Below are 27948 nucleotides of genomic sequence, written 5' to 3'. Positions count from 1 at the left end.
CAGCCACTTACAGTTTACCGTTTGTAAATAATATTCAAAATAGATCTGACGTGATCACAATGCACGGAATACAAACAATTGCGAGGATTTACTATTTGTATTGGTCAGTGTGCTTAGTGCGAGTTTTTTAACGTTCTCGATAGCGTAAAAGTTAACTCAAATTTGTATGGAGTTGAAACGTTTGCCTAAGTCACTAGGGGCGGTGTGACAACTGTCTACAAATTTGAGTTAACTTTTACGCTTTCGAAAACGTTAAAATACTCGCACTATAGACAAAAACTAACTAACAATAATACTGGAGTGTACAAAACGTCAGGTGATACGAAGTAGTCGTAATACTATGTGAAGCTGCGTTTAGTCGTGTGTGAGTATACTTTTCCACTCGCTGCAGACTTATTTGTATTGTATTTTGATAGAACAGCCTTTCAAACAGAAACCCACAGAATTTACAATTTACCTGACCAGGAAAATAATACATACAATTTGGCGATCGCAGCTGTGATACTCAGAGAACTTAGCTGCTCATTTTCCAATGAATAGCTTCATAAGAAACCCGCGGGAAGAGATAGAGAGGTACCACTCTTGGCTGACACCACCGAGCCAATACAAATTATATTATAACAATAACACGAGTTATAGAGTATTTTTACTGGTGGTAGGACCTCTTGTGAGCCCGCACGGGTAGGTACAACCACCCTGCTTATTTCTGCCATGAAGCAGTAATGAGTTTCGATTTTAATGGTGGGGCAGCCGTTGTAACTATACTGAGACCTTAGAATTAAATCTCAAGACGGTTGCCGCATTTGACGTTGTAGATGTCTATGGGCTCCAATAACCACTTAACACCAGGTGGGCTGTGAGCTCGTCCACGCATCTAAGCAATAAAGAAAAAAAACTCACCTAAGTTGGCTTTCAGTATTTCCACATCGTCCTCATTGTAGATCCTTATTAGCCTCTTCGGTTCGTTCAGCTGAACGTTTCGGAAGTAAGTCTTGGAGTGAGCCTGCTGGTGGTAGAGCACATACGCGAAGCCGATGAAAAACGCCACGGCCAGGAACATTAGCGCCACGAACGCCTTGAGCTTGTAGTCTGATGGTTTCTTACGAATCTTCTGAGGGATACTCTGGAATCGTGCGCACCGGAAGCTTATTAATTTATTACCAGAAATTTATTCTAGAATCTTAAGTGAGGCGTCATTTGAATTAGTTGTATTACAAATCGAAAGAAAGGTTGTGATTAGAACTTATGAGTGGTTCGCTTGATTTTATGCGGCCATTTGAGTGAGTCGACATCACAACATAATTGTCGCCACGCAACGTGAGATGTGGGATGGCGGGACAAACAGTGACTAATAAGATGCCAGCGCATAAGTTACATTTTTTTTAACTGTAACCTGTACCTGTACTGGTGTGTACAAAACGTCAGGTGATACGAAGTAGTCGTAATACTATGTGAAGCTGCGTTTAGTCGTGTGTGAGTATACTTTTCCACTCGCTGCAGACTTATTTGTATTGTATTTTGATAGAACAGCCTTTCAAACAGAAACCCACAGAATTTACAATTTACCTGACCAGGAAAATAATACATACAATTTGGCGATCGCAGCTGTGATACTCAGAGAACTTAGCTGCTCATTTTCCAATGAATAGCTTCATAAGAAACCCGCGGGAAGAGATAGAGAGGTACCACTCTTGGCTGACACCACCGAGCCAATACAAATTATATTATAACAATAACACGAGTTATAGAGTATTTTTACTGGTGGTAGGACCTCTAGTGAGTCCGCGCGGGTAGGTACCACCGCCCTGCCTGTTTCTGCCGTGAAGCAGTAATGCGTTTCGATTTGAAGGGTGAGGCAGCCGTTGTAACTTTACTGAGACTTTAGAACTTATATCTCAAGGTGGGTGGCGCATTTACGTCGTAGATGTCTATTGGCTCCAGTAACCACTTAACACCAGGTGGGCTGTGAGCTCGTCCACCCGTCTAAGCAATAAAAAAAAAGAACCTGTAGCTTCTCCCTAAGGAGGCTGGCGAGGCTGTTGACAGAAGTCACAGAATTACTCGGCGAGTAATCATCTTCATCCATGCTGAATTCTGATCTGCCCAGCCGGCGAGGGTAGCCTGACTTCCGGCGCGGGGATTTGAGGGGCGATCTGGAAAACAACGACATTGTAAGCACCAGCATCCTCTCACAGGAATGGTATTACTCGGGGTTGGGATGCCCCCTATATATACGTGGTTCTATCTTCACACAGGCACAGAAAATTGGGCATATCTTCTGAAATTTTTTAAAAAGATTAACGCAAACAATCTTACTTTTAAAATTAAGCTTGTCGTATGCATTTTTTTCTGATGCATAATGTTGTAATTGGACTAATTTGACAACCCATCAAAAACAAATCAAGGTTTGGTTTAAAATTCAAGAATTTTATGACATCTTTTATTAATAAATAAGGAATTCTTCAATGCGACAATCTATGTGAGTGCCGTGAAAACTATTGCACGACAAAAATCGCTCGGTCACTTTTGTCAATGCGATTGTTATATTATCTATGTATATACATTAATTACTATTATTATACTATCATTTTAATACACCTTAAATCCGATAGCGTTAACTTAAAAAAAAAATCGGAACAACGCCATCTAGTGTCATAATAGTAAAACCGATATGTTGTACGTGAAAGAGAGAACGCTATTGCATCTGATTAACTAGTTCCGGGATTATCAAGCTTAAAACTTGGAAAGTAAGATCTAATGTGACGGAAACGCCAGCAAGAACTTGTCTCTTCGATTTTCACAATTAAAACAAAGATTCTTGAAGCGTTATTTTTTTTTATTGCTTAGATGCGTGGACGAGCTCACAGCCCACCTGGTGTTAATTGGTTACCGGAGCGCATAGATATCTACAACGTCCACCCACCTTGAGATATAAGTTCTAAGGTCTCAGTATAGTTACAACGGCTGCCCCACCAAACCGAAACGCATTACAGCTTCACGACAGAATTAAGCAGGATGGTGGTACCTACCCGCGCGGACTCACAAGAGGTCCTACCACCAGTAATTACGCAAATTATAATTTTGCAGGTTTGATTTTTATTAACTGAATACGTGTATAGCGATTTTATTACTCCTTCGAAATTTTAAGAAACTCGCACGATTGCAGTCCGTAATGCTTTACATTTTCGCCTACGTTGATAATATATCGCACTCCATTATCGCTGGCTAGATTAATATCCTCATTAACTCCACTTTACGTTTTGTATGTTTCTGCAGTTTGACATCCTCAAGTTTATCACGAGGTCAAATGAATATTTAACACGTTTTGTATTCAAAACGTGTTTTGTATACTTTTGTATTTAATTTTGTAAAACGGTTAATATATTATTTTTAAGCTATTGCATAGGTTTTATCGCGAGCTTTGAGCGCGGCGACTGACTCAATAAATTCCGTAACGAAAATAACCTGACACCCCCACTACGCCTACTATGTAGCTCGCGTTCAACACATTCACACGTTGCGCTTGTGTTGTGTTTGTGAATAAGCGCGCGGCGTGACGTCGGACTGCCGAAAAGTATGCACATCTCTCACTCACGCGGTCTAGGTTATGAGTGTGAAGGGGACAGTTAATGTTTTGCTTTTCTTAATGTTTATAAATATAGCGTGGTCTTATTTTATTGTTGTTTTAATATTAAATTATTATTATCGATTTATAATTGCATAAATTGATAGAAAATGCTATGCAATAGCTTTACCGCGGCAGTCTCCGAGTGCCACATGTGTTTTTTTTTATTAAATGAACAATGTTTTTTCTAGGGACTTTGCGAGTCAGGAATCTGATTAAGCGTAAAACTAAAACACCGTAAAAGTTACCGCGAGAGTATTTACTTATTATGTATCAAATGTTAAGATAGGCAGCGGCTTGGCTTTGGCCCCTGGCATTGCTGAAGTCCATGGGCGACGGTATCCACTCACCATCAGGTGGGCCGTATGCTCGTCTGCCTACAAGGGCAAAAAAAAGAAGAAAAAAGATAGAGGTAGTACAGTTGGTTGAGTGGAAGGCCAAGTGATCGGACATGAAATAGCGTGTTTATTTGTTCAGGACTAACTGACGGCCCATCTGATGGTGAGCGGTGATTTAAACAAAGAAAGCACGAAATTTCCTTGCGCTTAGAAAACACCTTACAAAGAAAATATCAGGATGTCAATGATTCTAGGTAGTAGAGACGAACTCTGCTCCGATGGCGGGTGGTGCTACCTGGAAAGGTCGTGCCAGGATTATCTCCAATAATTCCTAAGCTTGGCTTCCTTCCTGCTTCTATTTTGGAACCTCCAGTCGGCACATTGCCACGCACTAGCAAGTTCCATGATGACCTGGAGCTTGACTCAATCAGTAAGTATATACAGTCATACTGGTGGTAGGACCTTTTGTGAATCAGCTCTTGTGTTTCGGTTTGAGGGGTGGGGCAGCCGTTGTAACTATACTCGAGACCTTAGAACTTATATCTCAAGCTGGGTGGCGTATTTATTTTGTAAATATTTATGGGCTCCAGTAACCACTTAACACTAGGTGGGCTATGAGCTCGTCCACCAATCTAAGCAAAAAAAAACAATCGCATCAATACACCACTTTAAGAAGGCGGCACGATATGAAAACCCTTTGATCGTGACCGCCGGAAATTACAGACCCGATCCTGTGGACCGAATGGTAAATAGTCGCCCAAAACACGACATTTCGGATACTTCCGATCCATTAACAGTGCTTTTAGGTACCTCAAGCACGGGTCACCGTCGTCGTCGAACCCGTCGCTTGCGACGAAGGGCTCGACAAGTAAATTAACCCATAGCACAGTCCACTGATTTTCTCGCCGGATCATCTCAGTGGGTTGCGTTTCCGATCCGGTGTTAGATTCTGCGAAGCACTGCTCTTGCTAGTGCCAGTGTTAGCAACACCTCCGGCTTGAACCCCGAGAGCTCACCTACACGGTAAGGTAACGCTGATAGAAGGTGTTCAACTTCGTGAGAAAAACAAATTGACCTTAGTGAGTTGTTATCGTCCCGCCGGCGCAGCACAAACACGCAAAAGGTCATTTCGATAACCGAACTTGAAATTTACAATAATCAATAAATAAATAAATTATAAAATTTTTAGACAAGACAAGCGTTCAAGAAATTTTGGGAAATTAAAACAATGAACGTATCACGTAATTACGTACGTAAAGGAAATCTTACGGGCTGTTTAAATCGCGTTGGCGAAAAAAAAAGTATTAACTTTATAACCTATTACATTTTTATTTTTAACCGACTTCAAAAAAGGAGGATGTTCTCAATTCGACTGTCTTTTTATGTTTGTTACATCATAACTTTTGACTGGGTGAATCGACTTTGATGATTATTTTTTTATTAGAAAGCTGACGTTTCCCGTGTGTTCCCATTTTAGTCCGGTTCTGATAATGGTATCCATGAGAAAACCACATACATAAGTTTTAAATTTGCATTAAGTACGTGCGCGACAAATAATTGTATTACTCAATATCATGCCAACCGATTTCAATGATTATTGTTTTTAGTGTAAATTAATTTGTTTTGGAATATCTTTTTTTTTCTTTTCGAAGTCGGTTTTTGTTAAAGCATGTTTATTTACAAGTATATTTCACTAAGTCGGTGCACTACCTCATCGCTCATATAGCGTTAAGTCTGCTCGAAGTCTCAATGTATAACAGCAGGACTACCCGAGCCGGGAAATATGATCTCTTAGTTAAGCATGGTGGTGGTAATGTCCACTCGCATAGGCTCACCACCGCTGCCGCTAGTAAATACTCCAATTAAAAATACCAAGTTTCACTTCATTACATGAAGGAATTCGGTCATCATGAAGTCGGTCATGAAGTCGTCGTGGCCTAAGGGATAAGACGTCCAGTGCATTCGTGTTGAGCGATGCACCGGTGTTCGAATCCCGCAGGCGGGTACCAATTTTTCTAATGAAATACGTACTCAACAGATGTTCACGATTGACTTCGACGGTGAAGGAATAACAACTTGTAATAAAAATCAAACCTGCAAAACTATAATTTACGTGGAGTGGGGCAGCCGTTGTAACTATACTGAGACCTTAGCACTTATATCTCAAGGTGAGTGGCGCATTTATGTTGTAGATGTCTATGAACTCCAGTAACCATTTAACACCAGGTGGGCTGTGAGCTCGTCCACGCATCTAAGCAATAAAAAAATTAAATAAAACAACATGGAAACCATTCGTATATACATGCTAGATATGTATATATATATTAATACGTGAAGCAAAAACTTTGTATCCCTTTTTACAAAAATTGCGCGGACGGAGGAGTATGAAATTTTCCACACTTATAGAGAATATAGAGAAGAAGTGCACGATGCTAATATTTTTTTTAAATAATGCATAAAACATTTAATCATTAAAGAAAACATTACACACACTACATACCATGTATTTGACGCACACACGCATGCATACTATTTATTGTCAAACTTTTGTTCTTAACGTCTGTGGTCAAATTGAGAATAGATTAAATATTGTATGTCTGTATTAATATTTTTTTATAGCGTAGCCTTGGCGAAATTTGTGATTATAGAAGTATAAAATACAACCATAATAGTGTACAAACTTATTATACAATTCCAATCAATTGTAGTCGAATTTCGACTACCGCGGGACCTCTAGTTTTATTTAATAACACAATACCTGCGTCCGGGGTTTGAACACTGGCATAGTCGCACGGATGCACCGGCTTCTTATCTTTTAGGCCAAGATGACCTTAATTATCGAAATATAAAATGTACAATGTCAATACACCTAAGCTACACACACTCCGGCGTAATTGTTACTAACAAACATAAGATAATTAAAACGTTATTGTTTGCATTAATAATCGGTTTATATGGAACTTAATTTACAAATGTTGTTTTTTTCTTTCTTAAGACATTACGCAATTTTGTTATGAAAACAATTGAAATATGCAATTGCTATTATTATTAGTGTTAGTATTAGAATAATCCAGACTAGAACGTCATTGCTTACTTTGTGACCTTAAACGATTCATCAAACACCGTTCTGTTTTATTTGTTTATAAATAATGAATTTAATTAAGAATTTAAAACAAGAAATAGTTGTTTTCGCTAAGCTAATTAATTTAGTATAAATAACGGGCAAGGTTAGTATGAATTGTGATACCGACCACAAATAGAGGCAGATTAAAAACCACTTTTACGGAAATTCGTTAAGTTCTCGAAAAGTAAAAAATTGCAAATAAATAAAATATAATCCAAATTTAATATGTTGACAGCCCGTTTAGTGGAATCAACAATTTATCGCAAAAAGACGAGACTAAATTATAATAATATCGACAAGAAAAGAGAAAATACCTATAAAAAAAAATACAAACCCGTTACAACACAATAAAACAAACCAACACGACAAGTCAATAGTAAAACAGAAAACAACAGTGGTCTGCGCCCGTGTTTTGTTAAGTCTGAACTGATTGGAGTGGAGGATCCGCACACGTTGGACATGCATGCAGTCATTATAAAACTATTATGATTTTTAATTCTTACATCATCTTTTTTTCTTTCTTTTTCTTATTTCCTACATAGTTGGACGAGCTCACAGCCCACCTGGTGTTAAGTGGTTACTGGAGCCTTTAGACATCTACAACGTAAATGCGCCACCCACCTTGAGATATAAGTTCTAAGGTCTCAGTATAGTTACAACAGCTGCCTTTTTTTCTTCTTTTTCTCCACCTTATCCCACTATGTGGGGTCGGCACAGCTAATTTTTCTCTTCCATTCTCTTCTATCAGCCGTCATCTCAACACTCACTCCTCTCTCTCTCATATCGTCATTCACACACTCCATCCATGTCTTCTTCGGTCGACCTCTTCCCCCTCTACCTTGCACTACCATTTCCATACATCTCCTAGTCACATGCATCTTCTCTCTACGCATCACATGTCCATACCACGCTAACCGCTAACCGTTACAACAGCTGCCCCACCCTTCAAACCGAAACGCATTACTGCTTCACGGCAGAAATAGGCGGGGCGGTGTTACCTACCCGTGCGGACTCACAAGAGGTCCTACCACCAGTAATTACGCAAATTATAATTTTGCGGGTTTGATTTTTATTACACGATGTTATTCCTTCCCAGTGGAAGTCAATCGTCAACAATTGTTAAGTAAATATTTCATTAGAAAAATTGGTACCCGCCTGCGGGATTCGAACACCGGTGCATCGCTATGTACGAATGCACCGGACGTCTTATCCTTTAGGCCACAACGACTTCAAACGTGGGTCTGGGTGGTGTCTCAAGGTGGGTGGCACATTTACGTTATAGATTTCTATGGGCTCCAGTAACCACTTAACACCGGCTGGGCTGTGAGGTCGTCCTCCCATCTAAGCAATAATTTTTTTAAAAAAAGAATAAAAAAAATAAAAATGTCTCCAGTAATGACGAGGCTCCTACTGCACTCCTTGGTGTTAAAAATAAGCGCTCGATTATGAAATACATATCCTTCTTTAAAGAAGATTAGAGTGGAATCCTCTGCAGAAAACTGATTGGCTTTTTCCTTGGCGTCCAAGAGCGATGATGACCTCCATCGTCAGAAGGGTCATACGGTGGGTATGCTCTGGTCTTAAAAGATATTTAAAAAAGAGACTGTGTCTCTGTTTTTTGTTTTTCCTCACCTATTCGCTGGTAGCCTAAGAGGCCAGCTACACGCTAAAGGTCACGGGCTCAACCTGAGAGAATTTGCTAACATTAGTCCTAGACGTGCTTCGCAGAATCTACCACCGGATCGGAAACACGACCAACTAAGATGTTCCGGCGAGAAACTCAGTGAGCTGTGTCTGTGGGTGTCTTCGTAATCTACCCCTGAGTCTTACGAAACGTTAACAAAGCTTAATATTAGTTTATTAAACTCAAACTAGGATCGAACCTGAGAACTGAACATAAAAGTAACGGATGCTTCCGCTGCGCCAACGCCGCTCATGGCGATCTTTGCACATTGTATTCATTATACGGTTATTGAATGAAGGAAACGTTCACTCACAGCGTATGATTGTATCCGATCATATAGACAAATATAGAGACGTTAATACCAAGTTTTACGGAGCGTTCATAGTTTTGTTAAGGAAACCTTTTGAGCTAAACTTGGGTTAGTGTTTTCAACACCCAATATTTTGTGTTTTAGTGTAGTTTAAAATATATAATATATAATTATTTTTTTTTATTTTTTTTATTGCTTAGATGTGTGGACGAGCTCCTAGCCCACCTGGTGTTAAGTGGTTACTGGAGCCCATAGACATCTACAACGTAAATGCGCCACACACCTTGAGATATAGTTCTAAGGTCTCAGTATAGTCACAACGGCTGCCCCACCCTTCAAACCGAAACGCATTACTGCTTTACGGCAGAAATAGGCGGGGCGGTGGTACCTACCCGTGCGGACTCACAAGAGGTCCTACCACCAGTAATTACGCAAATTATAATTTTGCGGGTTTGATTTTTATTGCACGATGTATTCCTTCACCGTGGAAGTCAATCGTGAACATTTGCTGAGTACATATTTCATTAGAAAAATTGGTACCCGCCAGCGGGATTCGAACACCGGTGCATCGCTCGATACGCATATGCACCGGACGTCTTATCCTTTAGGCCACGACGACTCCAATAAAGAGTATATTATTTTATAAAAGCTTATAATTGACATCCACGAGAAACATAGTTATTAAGTATGTCATCGGCCCAACGAATTGAATAAATTATGCGAAATTTAAATATTTCAAAGCAAAACCAGACTTTCACATCAATCATTACAACTTATATTACGTGATAGAAGCATCATTCTCGCTGAGATATCTAAAATACAAAAATATTCCTAACGAGACTGCTGTTATTGTTTAATGCACTTAATTCATCACACACACAAAAAATACTAATGATTTTCGTAGTTGAGTGAATAAAGTTTGTTGTAACACCTCCATATAATATACCGGGTAGATCACGCAGGCTATGCACTGCGAGCAAGATTTCGCAATGCACAGGGTTCAGCGACCGGTCTGTTTCCTCATTAGCGACGTGGGTCACGTCCGCTTTGACCAGACCTCATTATCGCGGTACTGGGTCAAGTATTCTTCAATTTATATTTACTTATTAGTTATATAGATGAGCAGACAAAGTCACCTGGTAATAAATCGTAATTATCTACTGAATAACAATATAGTTCTCTATGTGAATGTGAAAATACCTTTAGCATTACAAGCTGACTGATATGATTTTATTTATTGCTTAGATGGATGGACGAACTCACAGCCCACCTGGTGTTAAATGGTTACCGGGGCCCATAGACATCTACAACGTAAATGCCGCCACCCACCTTGAGATACGAGTACTTGTAAGGTCTCACTTTTAACAGTACAAAGGCTGCCCCACCCTTTAAACCGAAACGCATTACTGCTTCACGGCAGAAATAGGCAGGGTGGTGGTACGTACCCGCGCGGACTCACAAGAGTTCCTACCACCAGTAATAATATTAATGTTATTACTGGTGGCAAGAGTTGGTAGGTGGTAGGACAATGTTAATGCGTATAAAGCGCGTATCATCGAAATACCGACTATTGCGCAGCTCGATTATACGTATTAGGCATTGACCTGTATTGACGTGTTTTAGCGCACGCACGTATAACTTTTTAATAACTTAATAAAATTTATGAAATAACCATGAAAAATTACTGATTTTAGCATTGATTTTTTTAACTTAAAGTTTTTTGTTATTATTTTTTTTTTTCAAAAAACCCTTTTTTTTGGTCTGGAGGAAATCGCCTGACTTCCGCCCTCCCCTGGGGATGGAGGGCGGGGCATGTCAGAGTCGAACTGACTAAAACTTCCTGTCGCTCAACAACCAACGTCCAAACCTCGTATGAGACAGAACTCATGAAAAGGCAAAGGGGGGAAAGTGAAGCGCTTAGTGCGGAGCACATCTCTCCCATCACCCTCCCCCTCGGGACGCCAGACCGGCTGTCGTCGGCGCCACGACCACCAGCCCTCTCGGTCGGCAGGCTATCCGGAGCCCGCCTAGATGGCGCCGGTTAGAATGGGTTATCCTACGGAATAAATACCCCGCTGAGTCAGAACCAGCGTGGGTCGAGGATAGCCGGCCTTCCATCACCCGGATGCTCTTGCGTAAAACGCGTGCAGAGCAGCTTGCACGTCGTCTTCTTAGGCCCCTTTCGCCGGTCCCCAGACCGACATGTGAAGGGCGAAACACTTAGAGGGCCAGGGCTTGGGCGAGATCCGCCTCCCTGGCCCCCGCTCGACGGCGGCGGGCTTGCGCGTCTCTCACGCGCCAAGCCGCCTCCTTCTGCGAGATGGTCGCAGAAGTCGAGCGTCGCCTTCCACGACTCGTCGTCGCCGAGCATCGATGCCACAACACTCGGCAACGACAAGTCGTTTCCCATTTTTGCGACGAGGACACGGCGCCACCCCTCCCATGCGGGGGGAGGGGGGGCAGGCGACGAGCGTATGCTCTGCCGTGTCCAAGTGGCAACCACAATGGTGGCACTCTGCCGTCGGCTCGGGTGTGATCCGATACAGGAACTCACCGAAACAACCATGCCCAGTGAGCACCTGCGTGAGCCGGAATGTGAGGCGTCCTCTGTCAAAATTCACCCAATCCACAAGGACCGGGCGAATCGCCTCGATGGTCCTACGAGCAGCCGAAGGATCAGCCAGCCGTCTGGACCATGACTCCAGGTTCAAAAAAAAAACCCTTGGCAATTTCTGCAGAATACCTATGTGACAATAAGCTCAGCACTAAATAGATTAAAGCATTCGTGGTCACGTACAAACAAAGAACGCGGAACTAAACTGTAAAAGCAGTTTTAATTATGTCCACAGCCCGCGGAAGCCGAAGGAACTACTGTGTTAAATACAAACATCAATAAAACTTACTTCGGCTTATCATCGTCCGAGAGAATTCCATTGTTTTCGTCCACTGTGTTGTCTCCGTCACTGAACGCCGACGCTGAGCTCCGATGGTGATCCGGGATCTGACGACAATCATCAATCATCATCAATCCTGGTATTAATATGACCAAGAAACGGTAGGCAGCGGCTTAAGCGGTAGGCAGCGGCTTGGCACTGCCCCTTGGCATTGCTGATGTCCATGAGCGACGGTAACCACTCACCATCAGGTGGGCCGTATGCTCGTCTGCCTACATGTGCAATTAAAAAAAATAAGAAGTTAGTTTAGTTACGGTCTGATGAAACATTCCCAAGCCCTCAACATAATACCAATGCTGATTCAAAGCAATTTTGATTAGTTTGGTTTGATTTTGATTTTAAGACTATCATTTAAGATTATCATATTGTATCGTACTTGTAGTGAGAATAGTAACTAAAGTAGTAATAGTAGAAACTATTTTGTTTATGATAATAATTGTTCGATTTTGGGGCTTACATTTTGAAATCTCCCGCCAACTTGCCCGGTACCCGCGCAATCTACTGAGCGCGACACTAGCGCTACGTGTTGCCGCAGTTTGTGCAACATTTGAAAAAGGAGTCGTGAAATCTTTGAGCAGTTGGCGGTAAGTCCGTAATTTTTTAAATCTTTAAAATATCATAAAACTCAGCTATCGTAAAATAATTAATATGTAATATTTATTGGTTTTAGAAGCATTTGGGATCTATACTGGGTAGAATATAATAATATGAGTCGACTATTATCAAAGGCGGCAATGTGACTTTTGGACAATTATTGGTAAATCAGAAAAACGAATTATTGACTTTGTATTCCATTGGCAGTCACAAAACTCTTCTGAACGACATCTTAGATAAATAACAGGTTAAGCATTAACCTTTATTTAATGCAGGTTTTGAACCGTATTCTTTGAAGGAGACGATTATATTCAAATCAATCTGTATTGACATATCAATAACATTTTTTTGTCCAAATGCACAGATTGCCACCTTTGATAATAGACGACTCATATATTATGCTTTCTGTAATTGCTTATGTAATCAAATTACACCCATTAAATTAATTATTGGATATTTTTAGCACGGTCAGCTGCCTATTTTGCCGCGAAATAGATGCGATAGCCCCACTGCTATATAGTTGAGATTTCGATCTCATGTTTCCAGGCGAGTGGAGGCATTAACGTTTGTGATGTCTATAAATACTAGATCGGCCGAGAGCTGATCTGTCTCTATGGATCAATAAACCTCTATTACACATTGTCATGCTCTAGCATGGCTCAGCACTATAGCCTATCAGTAACGGTTAAAACTGGTATTAAAAAACCTTACTAACAACTTTGATGTTATTATTATATACTAGCGACCCGCCCTCGCTTCGCTTCGGAAACATTAAAACACACATGAAACCAAAAAAAAAAATTTATTTTTTTTTAAAAAAGTAGCCTATGTTCATCAGGGACAATGTCGGCTTCTAATGGAAAAAGAATTTTTCAAATCGGTCCAGTAGTTTCGGAGCCTATTCGAAACAAACAAACAAACAAATCTTTCCTCTTTATAATATTAGTATAGAGTATAGATATAGACTAGCGACCCGCCCTCGCTTCGCTTCGGAAACATTAAATTTTATTATTGAATAGTTGAGTCCCGCGACGCTACCCGCGGTTATTGTCGTATCGCGGGTGATGCCGCGGGGCGAAGCTAAAAAAAGTACCCTAAGTTACTCCTTATATCATCAGCTACCTGTCAGTGAAAGTCCCGTCCAAATCGGTCCAGGCGTTCCAGAGATTAGCCGGAACAAACAAACAGACAGACAGACAGACAAAAATTGTAAAAAATGTTATTTTGGTGTTTTTTTTTTTTTTTTTTTTCCTACCTAAGCTGATAGCCCTAGCGGCTATTTCAGCGTAACCCTAACTTTAGTAGGTGAGCTCACGGGGCTCAAACCTGACGATGTTGCTAACACGAACCCTAGCAAGAGTCGTGCTTCGCAGAATCTACCACCGGATCGGAAACGCGACCCACTGAGAAGATCCGGCGAGAAACTCAGTGGGCTGTGTCTGAGAGTTAATTTACTCGTCGAGCCCTTCGTCGCAAGCGACGGGTTCGACGAGAACGGTGACCGGTGCTTGAAGTACCTAAAAGCACCGTTAGTGGATCGGGAGGATCCGAGATGACGTGTTTTGGGCGACGTCGACTGCTTTCCATTCTGTCCGCAGGATCGGGAATGTAGTTACCGGCGGCCACGATGAGAGGGTTCTCGTGTCGTGCCGCTTTATCGAAGTGGATATTTTGGTGTATGTACCGTGTATATATTCATATGCACGTAGTAAAAAGCGGTTGTTTCGGTTTATATTACAAAGAGACACTCCAATTTTATTTATATGTGTATAGATGATTTAAATTGAAAATATAACGTCAGCCAAATGAAAGTGACACAGGTAATTTTAAATACCAGAAACATTTAATTGCCGTTAAGGACGATCTGAAAATGCAGTGATATGACCACATTATATGAGTCCCCAGAATCGATAGGGGCTAGAGCAGAGCAATTGTTAAAATTCGACAACAAATTAAAGGTTTTTACAATAATATTGGGTATAAAATAACGAAGACTATAGTTATGGCACAGTTTTACTAATAACTAGTCGCAGTGTCTTCCAGTTGCGCATTGCACTGCGCTTTACTGCAATAATTTAATTAAATTAAGTAATTCAGGCGCCTTAGTAACAGAGATCGACATAATTACTTAAGTGCGACGCGTAGGGCAACGTTGACCCACATGGCAGTTGAAAGGTTAATAAATTATGGTAAATTGCTCAAATTGTAACAGATTCTAAAAACAAAAATTAGTACACAAATGCTTAATTGCAATTATCACTCATGAGGTCAATCCACGGTGATGATGTACTTGTATTAATTCGTAGAAAATTATAATGTTTTATTTCATAACTTTTGTTTTGAAAGATTCGTAAAAAGTCAAACAAATATTTCATGTGACGAAATAATGTTTTAATTTAAGTTACTGCCATCTAGCGAATAACAACGTAACTAGTCAAATATTTCAATTTGTAAGCCGTGTTTTTACTTATCAGATAACAGATGGCGCTTCATCAACTTTCTTTGAAATAAATTTAATGAAAATGTCAACATTCTGCTAGTTAACGATAAGGCAAGGCTTAATTTCTAATTCCATTATGCGTTAACATCTAAAAGCGTATCGCGGTTTATTAAATATAGGTGGTAATAGGAACGATGAGTATTTTTTAATAATTATGGAAAAAAATGCTACGTCTTAAACAGACATCTTTTTTTTTTATAGAAAAAAACTATGATTTCCTCCTTATTGTATAATTTTTTTCAAGTTTTAATTGACACCTTTAGATCGAATTAATATTAACCTTTATAATGTGCTTTCCGCATCTAGCTTTACCTGTGTACACTCCATAAAGCTTGGTCGAAAAACCGCGCTTAAAAGTCGAATGAAAGATAACCTATATTAATTTTCAGACTTCAAACTATTTCCAAGTCGAATTACATCAAAATCGGTTGAGTGGTTTGGGCATGCAACCGTACTGGACAGCAGAGCTTCTTTCGTATGTAAAAATATAATTTGCCATATACCTAACGTCTAGCAGTATCAAAGTAAATTCCGAAAAACTATGAATTCGTATAATTATAAAATTTTAGAAATATTTTAATGAAAAGATTATTCCATTTCAACTCAATCTCGGTCTACCCAGTGGCGGATTTACCCTAAACTATTTTTTATTCCTAAATCTCTAAATCTATTTAGATACAAGTTGGCAATAAAGTAATTTCATTATGTAGTCTATATGATGGATGCTGAGAAAGGGGCGGCCGACACTGCAAATCCGCCACTGGGTCTACCTAAGTAAATCACATAAAAATCTGTTCATTACTCCCAGAAACATGTGAGACAAAACAAAAAAAAAAAATCGCTGGCTTATTATATTCTATTACTCTTCTTAATTATCCCTAATATACCTAGTCAGGTCATAAATAAAATTCTGTCACATGTTTAATGTAAAATAATTGAAACAAGTTTATTCATTATGTAACCATTCATATACCAAAATGAACTTAACAAAACATAGATTCTTATGACACTAAAGTTTATTCAAAATGACGTCCGTGATTTTGAATACAGGCCTTCAATCTGCGCGGCCAGTCGTCTATCGCAGTACGAACGAGGTCCATGTCAATATCGGCAGCTGCCTTAATCAAGGATGTCTTGAGTGACTCCAAATTGGGACGAGGCTTTAAGCACGCCTTTTCCTCCAAGTGTTGCCATATCTTGTAATCTAACGGATTCAAATCTGGACTGGAGGAGGGCCAGTCTTCGTGCCGGATGAAGTCGATTTCACGCGCCGCCAGCCAGTCTTGTGTGCTCTTCGCTCTATGAGCTGGCGCCGAATCTTGTTGGAATACCCAGTGCCTGTTATTGAACATGGTATGAGAAACAGGTTCCACAAGGTTCGTCAGGACTGTATTTTGATACACAACTGCATTCGTTTTTACACCTTTCTCACAAAAATGTACCTCTGTTAAGCCCCAATAAGAAACTCCCAACCATACCATGAGCGAGGATGGAAAATGACCTCGTTGGACACGCGGAATACGGTTGCTCGCTTCTTCACTACTGTGTGCGTACACCTTATCATTTTGTTTGTTGTAGCTCTCTTATACGGTAAAATTTTTTTCATCCGAAAAAAGAATTTCCCGATATTTTTTTCCCGCGTACCGCTTCAACAAAGCGCGGCATCTCTTCAGTCTCAGGTCCATTAGACGAGCATTCAAACGATGTCCTGGTTTTCTTCGATATGCCCGAAGCCCTAAGTCTTTATTTAACACCCTTTTCACCGTGGTTCTGCTTACCCATCTGAAGGGCCAACAGTTTCTGCTTACGTTTGGGATTTCTTTGAATTCGCGCCTTCACAGCTTTTATCACTGCTGGAGTCCTAACAGACCGAGGGCGACCACTTCTTGACCTGTCATCTATACTAGAGTCTTCATTGTATCGTTTGATGGTACGATAAACGAATCTTTTGGTTATATTAAAAATTTTCAGTATGTAAAAAATTTGAATTGGCGCGTAACCGCAACGATGCAACGCAATAACTGCAACACGGTCTTCTTTAAGCGTCCACTCCATATTTAAAAATGGGTAAAATTCTAAAAGTATACATTTTTATTTTCATGAACAATTCGAAATTTTAATTCAATAAACTTTTTTGTGGCCAGCATTCTAAAAGAAAAGTTTTTACTGTGTGACAATACTTATGACCTACTAGGTACTTTTATTGCTTTTCTTCAATATACAGACGTTTCTACTGATTTATTATTTGCACTGATTTATACACAAGTAGTTTATAAAATATTCCATCAAATGCAACTAATTGTCCACATTCCGACCTAAGCTTATCGTACGAAGAATCTATTAAGTTTAAGTAATTCTTACTAAGTCACAAGTTTAATATAGGACTGGAAATATTTTCATTCTTTTTTTTTATTGCTTTTGTAGGCAGACTAGCATACGGCCCACCTGATGGTGAGTGGTTACCGTCACCCATGGACTTAAGCAATGCCAGGGGCAGAGCCAAGCCGCTGCCTACCGCTTAATACTCTCCACAAGCCTCGTTTGAAGAAGGACATGTCATAACCCTCGGGAAACACCGTGGAGGGGAGCTCATTCCATAGCCGGATGGTAAGTGGCAAAAAAGATCTCTGAAAACGCACTGTGGATGACCGCAGTGGCTCCAGGTAGTATGGATGAACTCTACTCCGGTGGCGGGCGGTGCGATGGTAAAAACGAGATGCCGGTATCATCTCGAACAATTCCTCAGAGCACTCCCCATGGAACATACGGTACAAAACACAGAGGGAACCGAAGTCCCTCCGCAGACCCAGAGGTTCCAAACAATATTCGAATATAATTTGCAAAATAAAACATGCCAAGCATAATTGAACGTTACACTGCTAACCTCAGAGTCCAAGTAGTTGTTGACGCTTCCGGAGCTTCCACTGTTGCATGAGCTATTGTCACTGCAGATGCCTTGGACCCCGTCTGAGCTGCCGCTGATGTCCGAATCCGACTCAATCCACAGCGGAGACCGATATTTGAATTTATGCGCTATCGCATTGAATTTAGATTCGTTATCCATTGCAATGTTTTCGACAATTAGCCTTATTATATGTAAAGGATGCTTATCAATGAATTTAAGTAATAGGTATGTTTGTCTAAATGTGAATTTTATTACACTAGATGGATGTATGCGCTCACATGCCACCTGATGTTAAGTGGTTTTCAATACCCATTTACATTAGAGCAATCGTCGCCCCCCAAAAGTAGCTTTTGACTTCTCTTATTTAGTTCTGATTTTTTTTTTCTTTTTTATAAGTAATGAAGTATCATATTGTACCTTATTGTATTATGTGAGTATCATATTGTATTGTTGTAATAAAGTATTAAATAATTGTAAAACTATAATATAGTATAATCGGAGAAAAGTCACAAACGGCCCTTTGATCCTAAACTAGGATTCCATGTATAGGAACCGGAGGCTGATAATCATACTTATATACTTTTTTTTTTATTGCCTATATGTGTGGACGAGCTCACAGCCCATCTGGTGTTAAGTGGTTACTGGAACCCATAGACATCTACAACGTAAATGCACCACACACCTTGAGATATAAATTCTAAGGTCTCAGTATAGTTACAACGGCTGCCCCACCCTTCAAACCGAAACGTATTACTGCTTCACGGCAGAAATATAATATTTATATACGTTAAAATATATTTTGATATTTATTGTCTTATCCTCAATTAATTTAAAGATTAAGGTACTAAGATTTGCGAACAGATTTGATCACAAAACTCATTTGATAATATAAAAAAAATGTTTCGGATTTTTTTCCTTGTGCTTATTCAGTAAACCATAATCGAATCATTCGCACGATGGCTTATGAAATACTTAAGCTGTTTATTTCATTAATACTGCCTTTTTTCTGTCTCATTGTGATGTCTCATTTAAATGTATGATTTAGCAAAAATTATATTCTATTCGGCTAATGAGGCACTGTTAGTAAAAATTATCTACCAGTTTAATGAATGCATTATGTTTAAATAAATTAATTTTTTTTTTTTCGAAATAAAGTATGTGGTACTTCTAATTGAACTATCTGTGGCTTTACTAGCGCTTTTAAATAGCCACGACTTTACTAGAGATTCAGAATGCAGTTTTTTAACTGAAAAAAAAACCGGCAAGAATCTCAGTTCAATTGACAAAAAAAGCAACTTGACCTTTTTAACAACATCCAAATCATCCAATCCAAGCCAATTGAAAGCAACTAAAAATAGTTTTTATAAAAGTAAAGTTTTTTTTTTAGTTACAGGATTAGTTTAGTTGATTTTTATCTACCCGATGATATGCAGGCGAAGTAAAATGTCCCTTAGAAATAAGGTGACACTCTACAAAACTTGCATACGCCCCGTCATGACCTATGCAAGTGTAGTGTTCGCTCACGCGGCCCGCACTCATTTAAAATCATTCCAAGTAATTCAATCCCGTTTTGCAGGATAGCCGTCGGAGCCCCGTGGCTCGTCATGAACGTCGACCTCCATGACGACCTAGAGTACTACGACTTAGAGTCCATCAGTAAGTATCTGCAGTCGGCGTCGATGCGCCACTTCGATAAAGCGGCACGACACGAGAACCCTCTCATCGTGGCCGCCGGTAACTACATTGCCGACCCTGCGGAAAGAATGGAAAGCAGTCGACGTCACCCCAAACACGTCATTTCGGATCCCCCCGATCCACTAACGGTGCTTTTAGGTACCTCAAGCACCGGCCATCGTCCTCGTCACGGCAGAAACAAGCTGCACGTAGTTGTTTAAATATGTATCGTAGTTTTTTATTTATTTATTGCTTAATAACCTGCACCTGCTGTTAAGTGGTTACCGGAGCCCATAGACATCTACAACGTTACCAACTTGAGACATGAATTGTCAGGTCTCACTTTTAACAGTACAACGTCTGCCCCGTCCTTCAAACCGAAAAGCATCACTGCTTTACGGCAGAAATAGGCAGGGAGGTAGTATATTGTATCTGTGAACTGGCAGCGAGCTTGTCGTACTCCTTGGGCACCGTCAGCCCCGTACCATTAGGTCACACGTTTGCTTGTTTGCAACAACAAAAGACGAATATTACTATGTCTTGAATTCCTGAAGCATTGTTAATGCTTAGAAATATAATACAAGAGTATCAATAAAACAAACACAACTACATATTATTTTATAACATATAGTATGCAGCACATTTGCAAATAGAAACGCACTCTTAATTTTACCGAAAATTGTAAAAGTCAAAGAAAGATTTTAAGTTCTTTGTAAAGTTTATACAAAAAAAAAACACTGCTTTAATTGACCACACTATTATCTGATACTTTTATCTATTGAATGACAATCTCAAACGTTTACGTGTTAGGGTCGCGGGTCGACACAAGACACACTGAATTACTGAATGTAAGGATCAGGGGCAGATCAAATTGCTGACACGTAAATAGTTACAAATGGGACGCGCAACTCGGGTCCATAAACTTTCAATGTCGCTCATAATTCGAACTCCTATATCTATATATATAATACGTGAAGCAAAAACTTTGTATCCCTTTTTACGAAAATTGTGCGGACGGAGGAGTATGAAATTTTCCACACTTATAGAGAATACAGAGAAGGAATGCACAATGCTAATATTTATTTTAAATAATGCATAAAAGATACATTAAATCAATAAAGAAAACATTACACACACTACCATGTATTTGACGCACACACGCATGCATACTATTTATTTATTGTCAAACTTTTGTTCTTGACGTCTGTAGTCAAATTGAGAATAGATTAAATATTGTTTGTCTTTATTAATATTTTTCTATAGTGTAGTCTTAGCGAAATTTGTGATTATAATAGTCTTTGAAAATAGAATCCTAATAGTGTACAACCTTATAATTTCAATTAAATAGAGTCGAATTTCGACTACCAGGCGACTAGTAACAAATTAAAATGAGTGTTTAACTACTTATTCTTGGTACGGCATACCTAATGCTGTCAATATAAGTACTAGAATTCTGCCTACTTTTGCCGTTAAGCGACTAGATGGTTGGACGAGCTCACGGCCCACCTGGTGTTAAGTGGTTACTGGAGCCCATAGATATCTACAACGTAAATGCGTCAACCAGTTTGAGATATAAGTTCTAAGGTCTCAGTATAGTTATAACGGCTGCCCCACCCTTCAAACCGAAACGCATTACTGCTTCACGGCAGAAATAGGCAGTGTGGTAGTTAGTACCTACCCGTGCGGACTCACAAGAGGTCCTACCACCAGTAAGTTTGAACCAGTTGGAACGATCCAGCTTGAATATTGAGAAAACTGTTATACAATTGAAATATCGATCTCATGTTTCCTGAAGAATGTTCTCGGTGGGCTCTCGGAATTTAACACCAATGACAAAAAATACAACTTTTGTATAAACTATGTACTAGGGTTTTCGCGCTGTGCGTAAAGTTATTAATACCCAGATAGTCCAGCAAAGAAAGCCGGGTGCTTCTACACGTGCCAATCGAGGGTCCTAACATGAACATGCCCCGGCGGGATGTCGTTATGTAATTTAGGTCATCGGGTGCTCAAGTAACTTTCATTGTCAAAGTTGCTGCAGCTAATCCGTAGGATTTTGTTTATATTATTTATTTAAGAAGTTAAATGCTTTTCGTAAACTAAATTATTAGTACGTTGCTCGACTGACTCACTCTTTAACAATTATATAATTGAATATGCAATTTCGAAAAGGGCACATGTCGCTTATTTTGTCAAATACGTTTTTTCATATACATGTAGTTTTGAGGCTTACCTACACCCATTTTATAATAATTCCAGTCATTTTTTATTGCTAATTAACACTAAAATTTATCTCAAAAGTTAATATTTTAAATTTTACACTGCTTTACAAAATAATCAGTTTTTTTTCATTTCCTGAACATTTTACATTTTCAGAGATGTGCCCTTTTCGAAATTGCATATTCAATTGATATATGATGATGATTCCATAATTGATATTCCATCATTTAATATATTATATGATTCTGTCTATCTTTTCACGTGATAACGTCTTATAAATCGATGAACAATGGCTGCACGCACGAAAAAGTGTCACGTTTCGCCTGGGCCTAAGCGTGCCAGCGAGAGCGCTAGAGAGGGATAGAGAAGCACAATCGGCCCAAGCGTTGACTTGTGACAAGTTTATCTCTCTTCTCGCGTGACGTCAGAGCTAGCAGTTCGAATAGTTCTACTACTGACGATATCACGTAACACTAACGTCCATTTTTTATCCCCTACCTAAGCTGGTAGCCTTGAGAGGCTATGCCAGCGTAACCGAGCGGTTAGGTGAGCTCTCAGGGCTCTAACCTGAGGGCGTTGCTAACACTAGCCCTAGCAAGAGCAGTGCTTCGTAGAATCTACCACCGGATCGAAAACGCAACCCACTGAGAAGACCCGGCAAGAAACTCAGTGGGCTATCGTCCGTAAACAGACTTTACAGACAACCAATTATTTTTTGTTTTCCCTTTTTTATTTTTTTATTTATTGCTTAGATGGTTGGACGAGCTCACGGCCCACCTGGTGTTAAGTGGTTTCTGGGGCCCATAGACATCTACAACGTAAATGCGCCACCCACCTTGAGATATAAGTTCTAAGATCTCAGTATAGTTACAACAGCTGCCCACCCTTCAAACCGAAACGCATTACTGCTTCACGGCAGAAATAGGCAGGGCGGTCGTACCTACCCGTGCGGACGCACAAGAATTCCTACCACCAGTAAGAGCAGAGTATTGCGTGGCAACTGGCATCTAGTGATGATGGAGCGTTTTGTAAGTTCGCCGAGGTAGATAACTCCATTTATCATTTTCTGTCGCAAAGTAGTCGTCAATACAAATGAGATTTTGAACTCATGTCCCATGAAGTTCAGTAACCACCTAGCAAAAGAAGGCGGTTTACCCATGTACAATATGAAATATTTCTTATTATTTTTGTATACAATCATATTATTGTGATATGGATTTTGAGGTCACAGCTTCGTCATATATTTTTATCTAAGATAACATTTTCATAACAACTTTAAAGACGAGTTGAAACTGTCACAGACTTTAGGTATTACTGGTGAACCGGAATCGCTTCGCTATAACTATTTAACTCTTTTTATTACGCTTTTATTAGCTTCAAACGTATGTATGTTAGTATGTAACGAAATTTTTGAACATGATATTTTCCCTCTTCAAAACGTGGGATTAACTCGAAATTTAGTATACTTATTATGGACCGATGACAATTCAATACTAAAAAAGAAATTGGAAAAAATATATTGAAAAAATTGATTTTCAACTAAAAAAGTACAAATAAATAATACTTTAGAAAAACTAAAAAAATACGCCTTTATAGAAAATCCAACTAAAAAATAGAAAATAAATTTTAATAAATTAGAATTTCAAATAGTATAAGAAAAATTAGGTGAGCTCACGGGGCTCTAACCTGAGGACGTTGCTAACACTAGCCGTAGCAAGAGCAGTGCTTTGCAGACTATCTAACCACGACCACAAAACGCAATTATTGCCTTGACTCGAGCGCCACCTATTGCTCTTCGATGGCACTCTATCAGAAACATCATCATCATTATCCTGCCCTTCTCCCAGTCACCTGGGGTCGGCGCAACATGTTTTCTCCTTCCATACTCCTCTATCATATACAATTTCTTCGCTTACTCCCCTCTTACATAATATATCGTCTTTCACGCAATCCATCCATTTCTTCTTAGATCTACCTCTTCCTCTATATCCTTCCACATTCATAGTTAACATTCTCTTACCAACCTCATTTTCATTTCGTTTCATCAGATGTCCGTACCATCCCAAACGCGCACTTCTCAGCTTCTCTGTCACAGGTGCCACTTTCAGACTTCCTCTAACATATTCATTCCGTATTCTATCCATTCTCGTTACTCCACACATCCATCGCAACATTCGCATCTCTGCTGCATGCAATCGCCTTTCAGAAACGTTGAAGGCAAATTCCGACTAGACTAATATAATCATAAACTCAAACACAGCGTTGCGAACAATGACAATTGTTATTAGCACCTAAATATATCCGTAATATTTTAAGGAATGCAGTATGAAACTAGTTAAGTATACTGTATATATTCTCAATGACATTAAAATTTACGGCTCGCGATCCGATGAAAATTGTTAATTTCACTGCTCTGTTACCACAATCTTTCAGTCGTATATTTTATTCAATGTCTATACCACGAAATATTTTTGTTATTATTTCGTATATAATAACAGTTTGAAGTGGTATCGTGCATTCGTATGTAGCGATGCACCGGTGTTCGAATCCCGCAGGCGGGTACCAATTTTTCTAATGAAATACGTACTTAACAAATGCTCTCGATTAACTTCCACAGTGAAGGAATAACATTATGTAATAAAAACTAAAAAACATTTACGATGTAGATGTCTATGGGCTCCAGTAAGCACTTAACGCTAGGTGGGCTAGTGTGGGTCGTCCACCAATCCAAGCAGTAAAAACAAAAAATATTTATCTCACTGCTCTGTCACATAATCTTTTACTCATATATTTTATTCAATGCCACAATAAAATTTTGTTGTATTTCGTAAACAGCTAAAAGAGCCCACTGATGTTAAGTTATTACCGGATTAAGATCACACCGTGGCTGGCCTCAACCTAACCGCATGAGTGCTTGGCGGCAGATACCGAGAGAGCCATAAAAAATATCAAATGTTAACTGAGGGAAATATAGTTTAATGATGCTTACACTATGCCCCTGACCGCGGAAACTGCGATAATGTATTTTAAACATTAAATATTTCTGAATAGCTCAAAACGTTTACGTTGCTTTATGGCTTTAGGCTTTGCAGTTTAAACTAAATTCAATTTACGATGTCTATAGCAAAGAAAAAAAAAAGTTGGTGGTGCAAGGGAAAGTTGAGGGCAAAAGGTCTCGCGGGCGATCTCCAACACGATGGACCGACCTCATAAAATCTGTGACTCACTCCAACATAAATGTTTGCTCTCACTCTGCGAAACATCGTGCCACATGGCGTCGCATCGCGAGAGCATCGGTATCGCAGGATTCGACTGATGCATGACCACGACCACTCTGTCAAGAGTGTACGAATAGGAAGAAGAATAGCAAAGAAAACTCCAGTATCAGAATTTACAAAGAGACTACTTTTCACCGTGTCCTTTGCTAAATCTAATATAGGATTTGACGTCTGCCTGAGTGTACCAGTTTTTGTCAATGTTACTCTAAACTAGTAACTTCAACGAAATAACCGGTCGCAATGAAAAGAAAACTTGATTCCACAATAAATCCACAATGCAGGAGAATCACTGACTCCGATTTCGTATTTCTACTACCAAACAAACATCAAAAATGTTCTTGCTTAGAGGGGTGGACGAGCTCACAGCCCACCTGGTGCTAAGTGGTTACTGGAGCCCATAGACATCTACAACGTAAATGCGCCACCCACCTTAATATATAAGTTCTAAGATCTCAGTATAGTTAGTCTTTAAGAATAAATACAGAATAAACTTACATTCAAATATTCTTTTTTAGGAGCATCATAGCTCTTGAGACCTTCCGGTACAGAGACGGAGCCGCGTTTTAACCGGTTCGTATACACGACCGGACTGTCGCCGGATAAGCCGTCTGCCTTAGCTCCTTCGCCATTTTCAGGTTCACTAATTTTAATTTCAGGGGTCATAGGTCTTCTGTCATCGGGTATGCTGGCTTCGAAACTGATTCTGGACGTGCTTGGACTGATATCGTCAATGTATCTGATGTCGTTTGGTGTGCGATTGGCTTCCAGAATAAGCCGTCTGGTCTCCGGGGGCATGGCGACATAATCGTGTGGGTATGAAGGGATTTTAACCTTCAAATTCGGTTTCTTTCTAGCTCCCATGTTTTAGATGTAGTTGATGTTAGATAATCGAGGTTTTAGTGTATTTCCTAAAAAAAAATTTCTCTAAAACTTGATTAACGTTATCTTGAATGAATGATCTAACATCGTACACAGATTTTTTGGATCTTCACACTTTTGATGGATTTTTGTGAGTGAACACTAAACGCAACGACCATGTTACAGCAGGTATATTAGCTCTGAACAGTGAGCACTCGTGAATACGTTTCACCGTTTTTTCTTCCGCACTGTAATTCCAACTGACACAAGATAAAACGTAATGAAGTCTGAAGTCTGAAGACTTGGTTTTGTTTCCTCAATTTTTATCAAATTCGCGATAGTCAACAAAGTTCCGATAAAGACTTAGTCTCGTAGATAATGGAACAAATCCACAGGGTAATTTCTTTATCTATCGAGATAAAGAGTGTTTCTTGCTAAATTTTGTAACAATTCTTCAGGAGAACTCTTCACACTGCGCTTTGTGTTACCGAGAGACAACAGTCGGTAAAGGTTCAAATGTTTAGAGTCTAAATTATTTAAAGAAAACCTGACGTCATTTAACATGCCCATTGAAAATACAAAATTTGGTCGTGTAATCACAATACGCAACCATTACACCTGTCAATAACAATATCAGCTTAAGTTATGAATGAAATGTAATTAGATATCTGAAGAATAAAGAATAATAAAATATAAGAAGAATGAAATCGATCATCAAACATGCCAGGAATAATATTCCGTTACTAACTTATTAAGTAAAGATATGAACGCTAGGCTTTTGGAATAAATTTCGAGGGTCTCCAGTCCTTAAAGAATGTTCCTTATCCCATTGGGTGGGGTCGACACAGCGAATTTTTCTATTCCATTCTCCTCTATCAGCCGTCATCTCAAAATTCACTCCTCTTTCTCTTATATCGTTATTCACACACTCCATCCATCTCTTCTTCGGTCGACCTCTTCCCCCTCTACCTTGCACTACCATTTCCATACATCTCCTAGTCACATGCATCTTCTCTCTACGCATCACATGTTCATACTACGCTAACCGTCCACTCTGTATCTGTATCAATCACTGTATCAATATCTGTATCAATCACTGGGGCTACTTTTCCACTTCCTCTGATATACCCATTGATACACCAAAGAGTTTTCCGACCAAAAACTATGCTTCATATCGCTGACGTTGTGTTACTTAGGTCAAATATCACCAATTTTTGCCGTCCCGTAAATCCAAGCATTTTTGTCTGCTCCGTTTGAAGCTCATTTTAGCCGAGCTGATTTCGTCTCAATGTTCTAATTTCACTTAAAATCTTTGATTACGGACGATCTACCTTTTCCTTAATACTTTTTTCTTAGCCTATAAAATTAACGATTTCCGGTACCCAGAAACCAAGACGTGAATTCTGCAGCCTCCTTGATACGTAAGGTCGAAATTTCATTGGCACTAATCCTGAAGATTCCAGTAGTATTTTGGCACCCGTCCGTGCTTACAATACGACACGCTATCAGTAAAAATATGAAGAGCATAGATCTGGGGCCATTTGGTAAGGAAATCAGGATTGGTTTAATATTTGTCGTAAAACATCGTTCATGATTATCCGAAATATTAGAAACACAGCCTATCCGTTCCCTAGTGCTGAAAACTCTTTTCAAGATGACTGAAGATAGAAAATACAACAATTCGCATTCTTTAAACAAATAACAAATTTTAGAATTGTCTTTGTCACATAATTAGGACGAGGTTAACACTCTTTGAAAGAGTTCTACCGCCTATGATAACATTTAAGATCTATAATCTACATCTAGATACGTAATCAGATCTGTTATCTTTTAAGCTGCTCTAATTTTACGAAAGAACAAAGAAATATATTCGAATGTAATTGA

At 39.4% G+C, this 27948-nt stretch overlaps 1 protein-coding gene across 5 annotated transcripts in view; it reads right to left on the bottom strand.

The window, feature by feature from the left end:
* The window catches only part of LOC114247817 (alpha-galactosidase MYORG), a 53392-nt gene that overhangs the window by 7737 nt on the left and 17707 nt on the right, over window positions 1-27948 (bottom strand). The window contains exons 1-5 of one of the 5 annotated variants that reach the window (XM_089736346.1): window positions 20370-20546; window positions 18014-18215; window positions 11985-12082; window positions 2006-2153; window positions 901-1123 (exon numbers count right to left, since the gene is read on the bottom strand). In XM_089736346.1, the coding sequence (XP_089592472.1) occupies window positions 901-1123; window positions 2006-2153; window positions 11985-12082; window positions 18014-18193 (649 nt within the window). In that variant the 5' untranslated portion in view covers window positions 18194-18215; window positions 20370-20546. Of the gene's footprint in view, window positions 1-900; window positions 1124-2005; window positions 2154-7421; window positions 7556-11984; window positions 12083-18013; window positions 18216-20369; window positions 20547-25701; window positions 26128-27948 lie in introns of those variants that run through there. The other 4 variants (XM_089736347.1, XM_089736345.1, XM_028180867.2 and 1 more) reach the window with 4 other exon arrangements.

The sequence above is a fragment of the Bombyx mandarina genome, chromosome 21 (genome assembly GCF_030267445.1).
Source record: "Bombyx mandarina strain Sakado chromosome 21, ASM3026744v2".
In the NCBI taxonomy this organism is placed as follows: domain Eukaryota; kingdom Metazoa; phylum Arthropoda; class Insecta; order Lepidoptera; family Bombycidae; genus Bombyx; species Bombyx mandarina.
The sequence above is the reverse complement of the archived record's forward strand: the minus strand, read 5'-3'. Positions and strand labels throughout refer to the sequence as shown.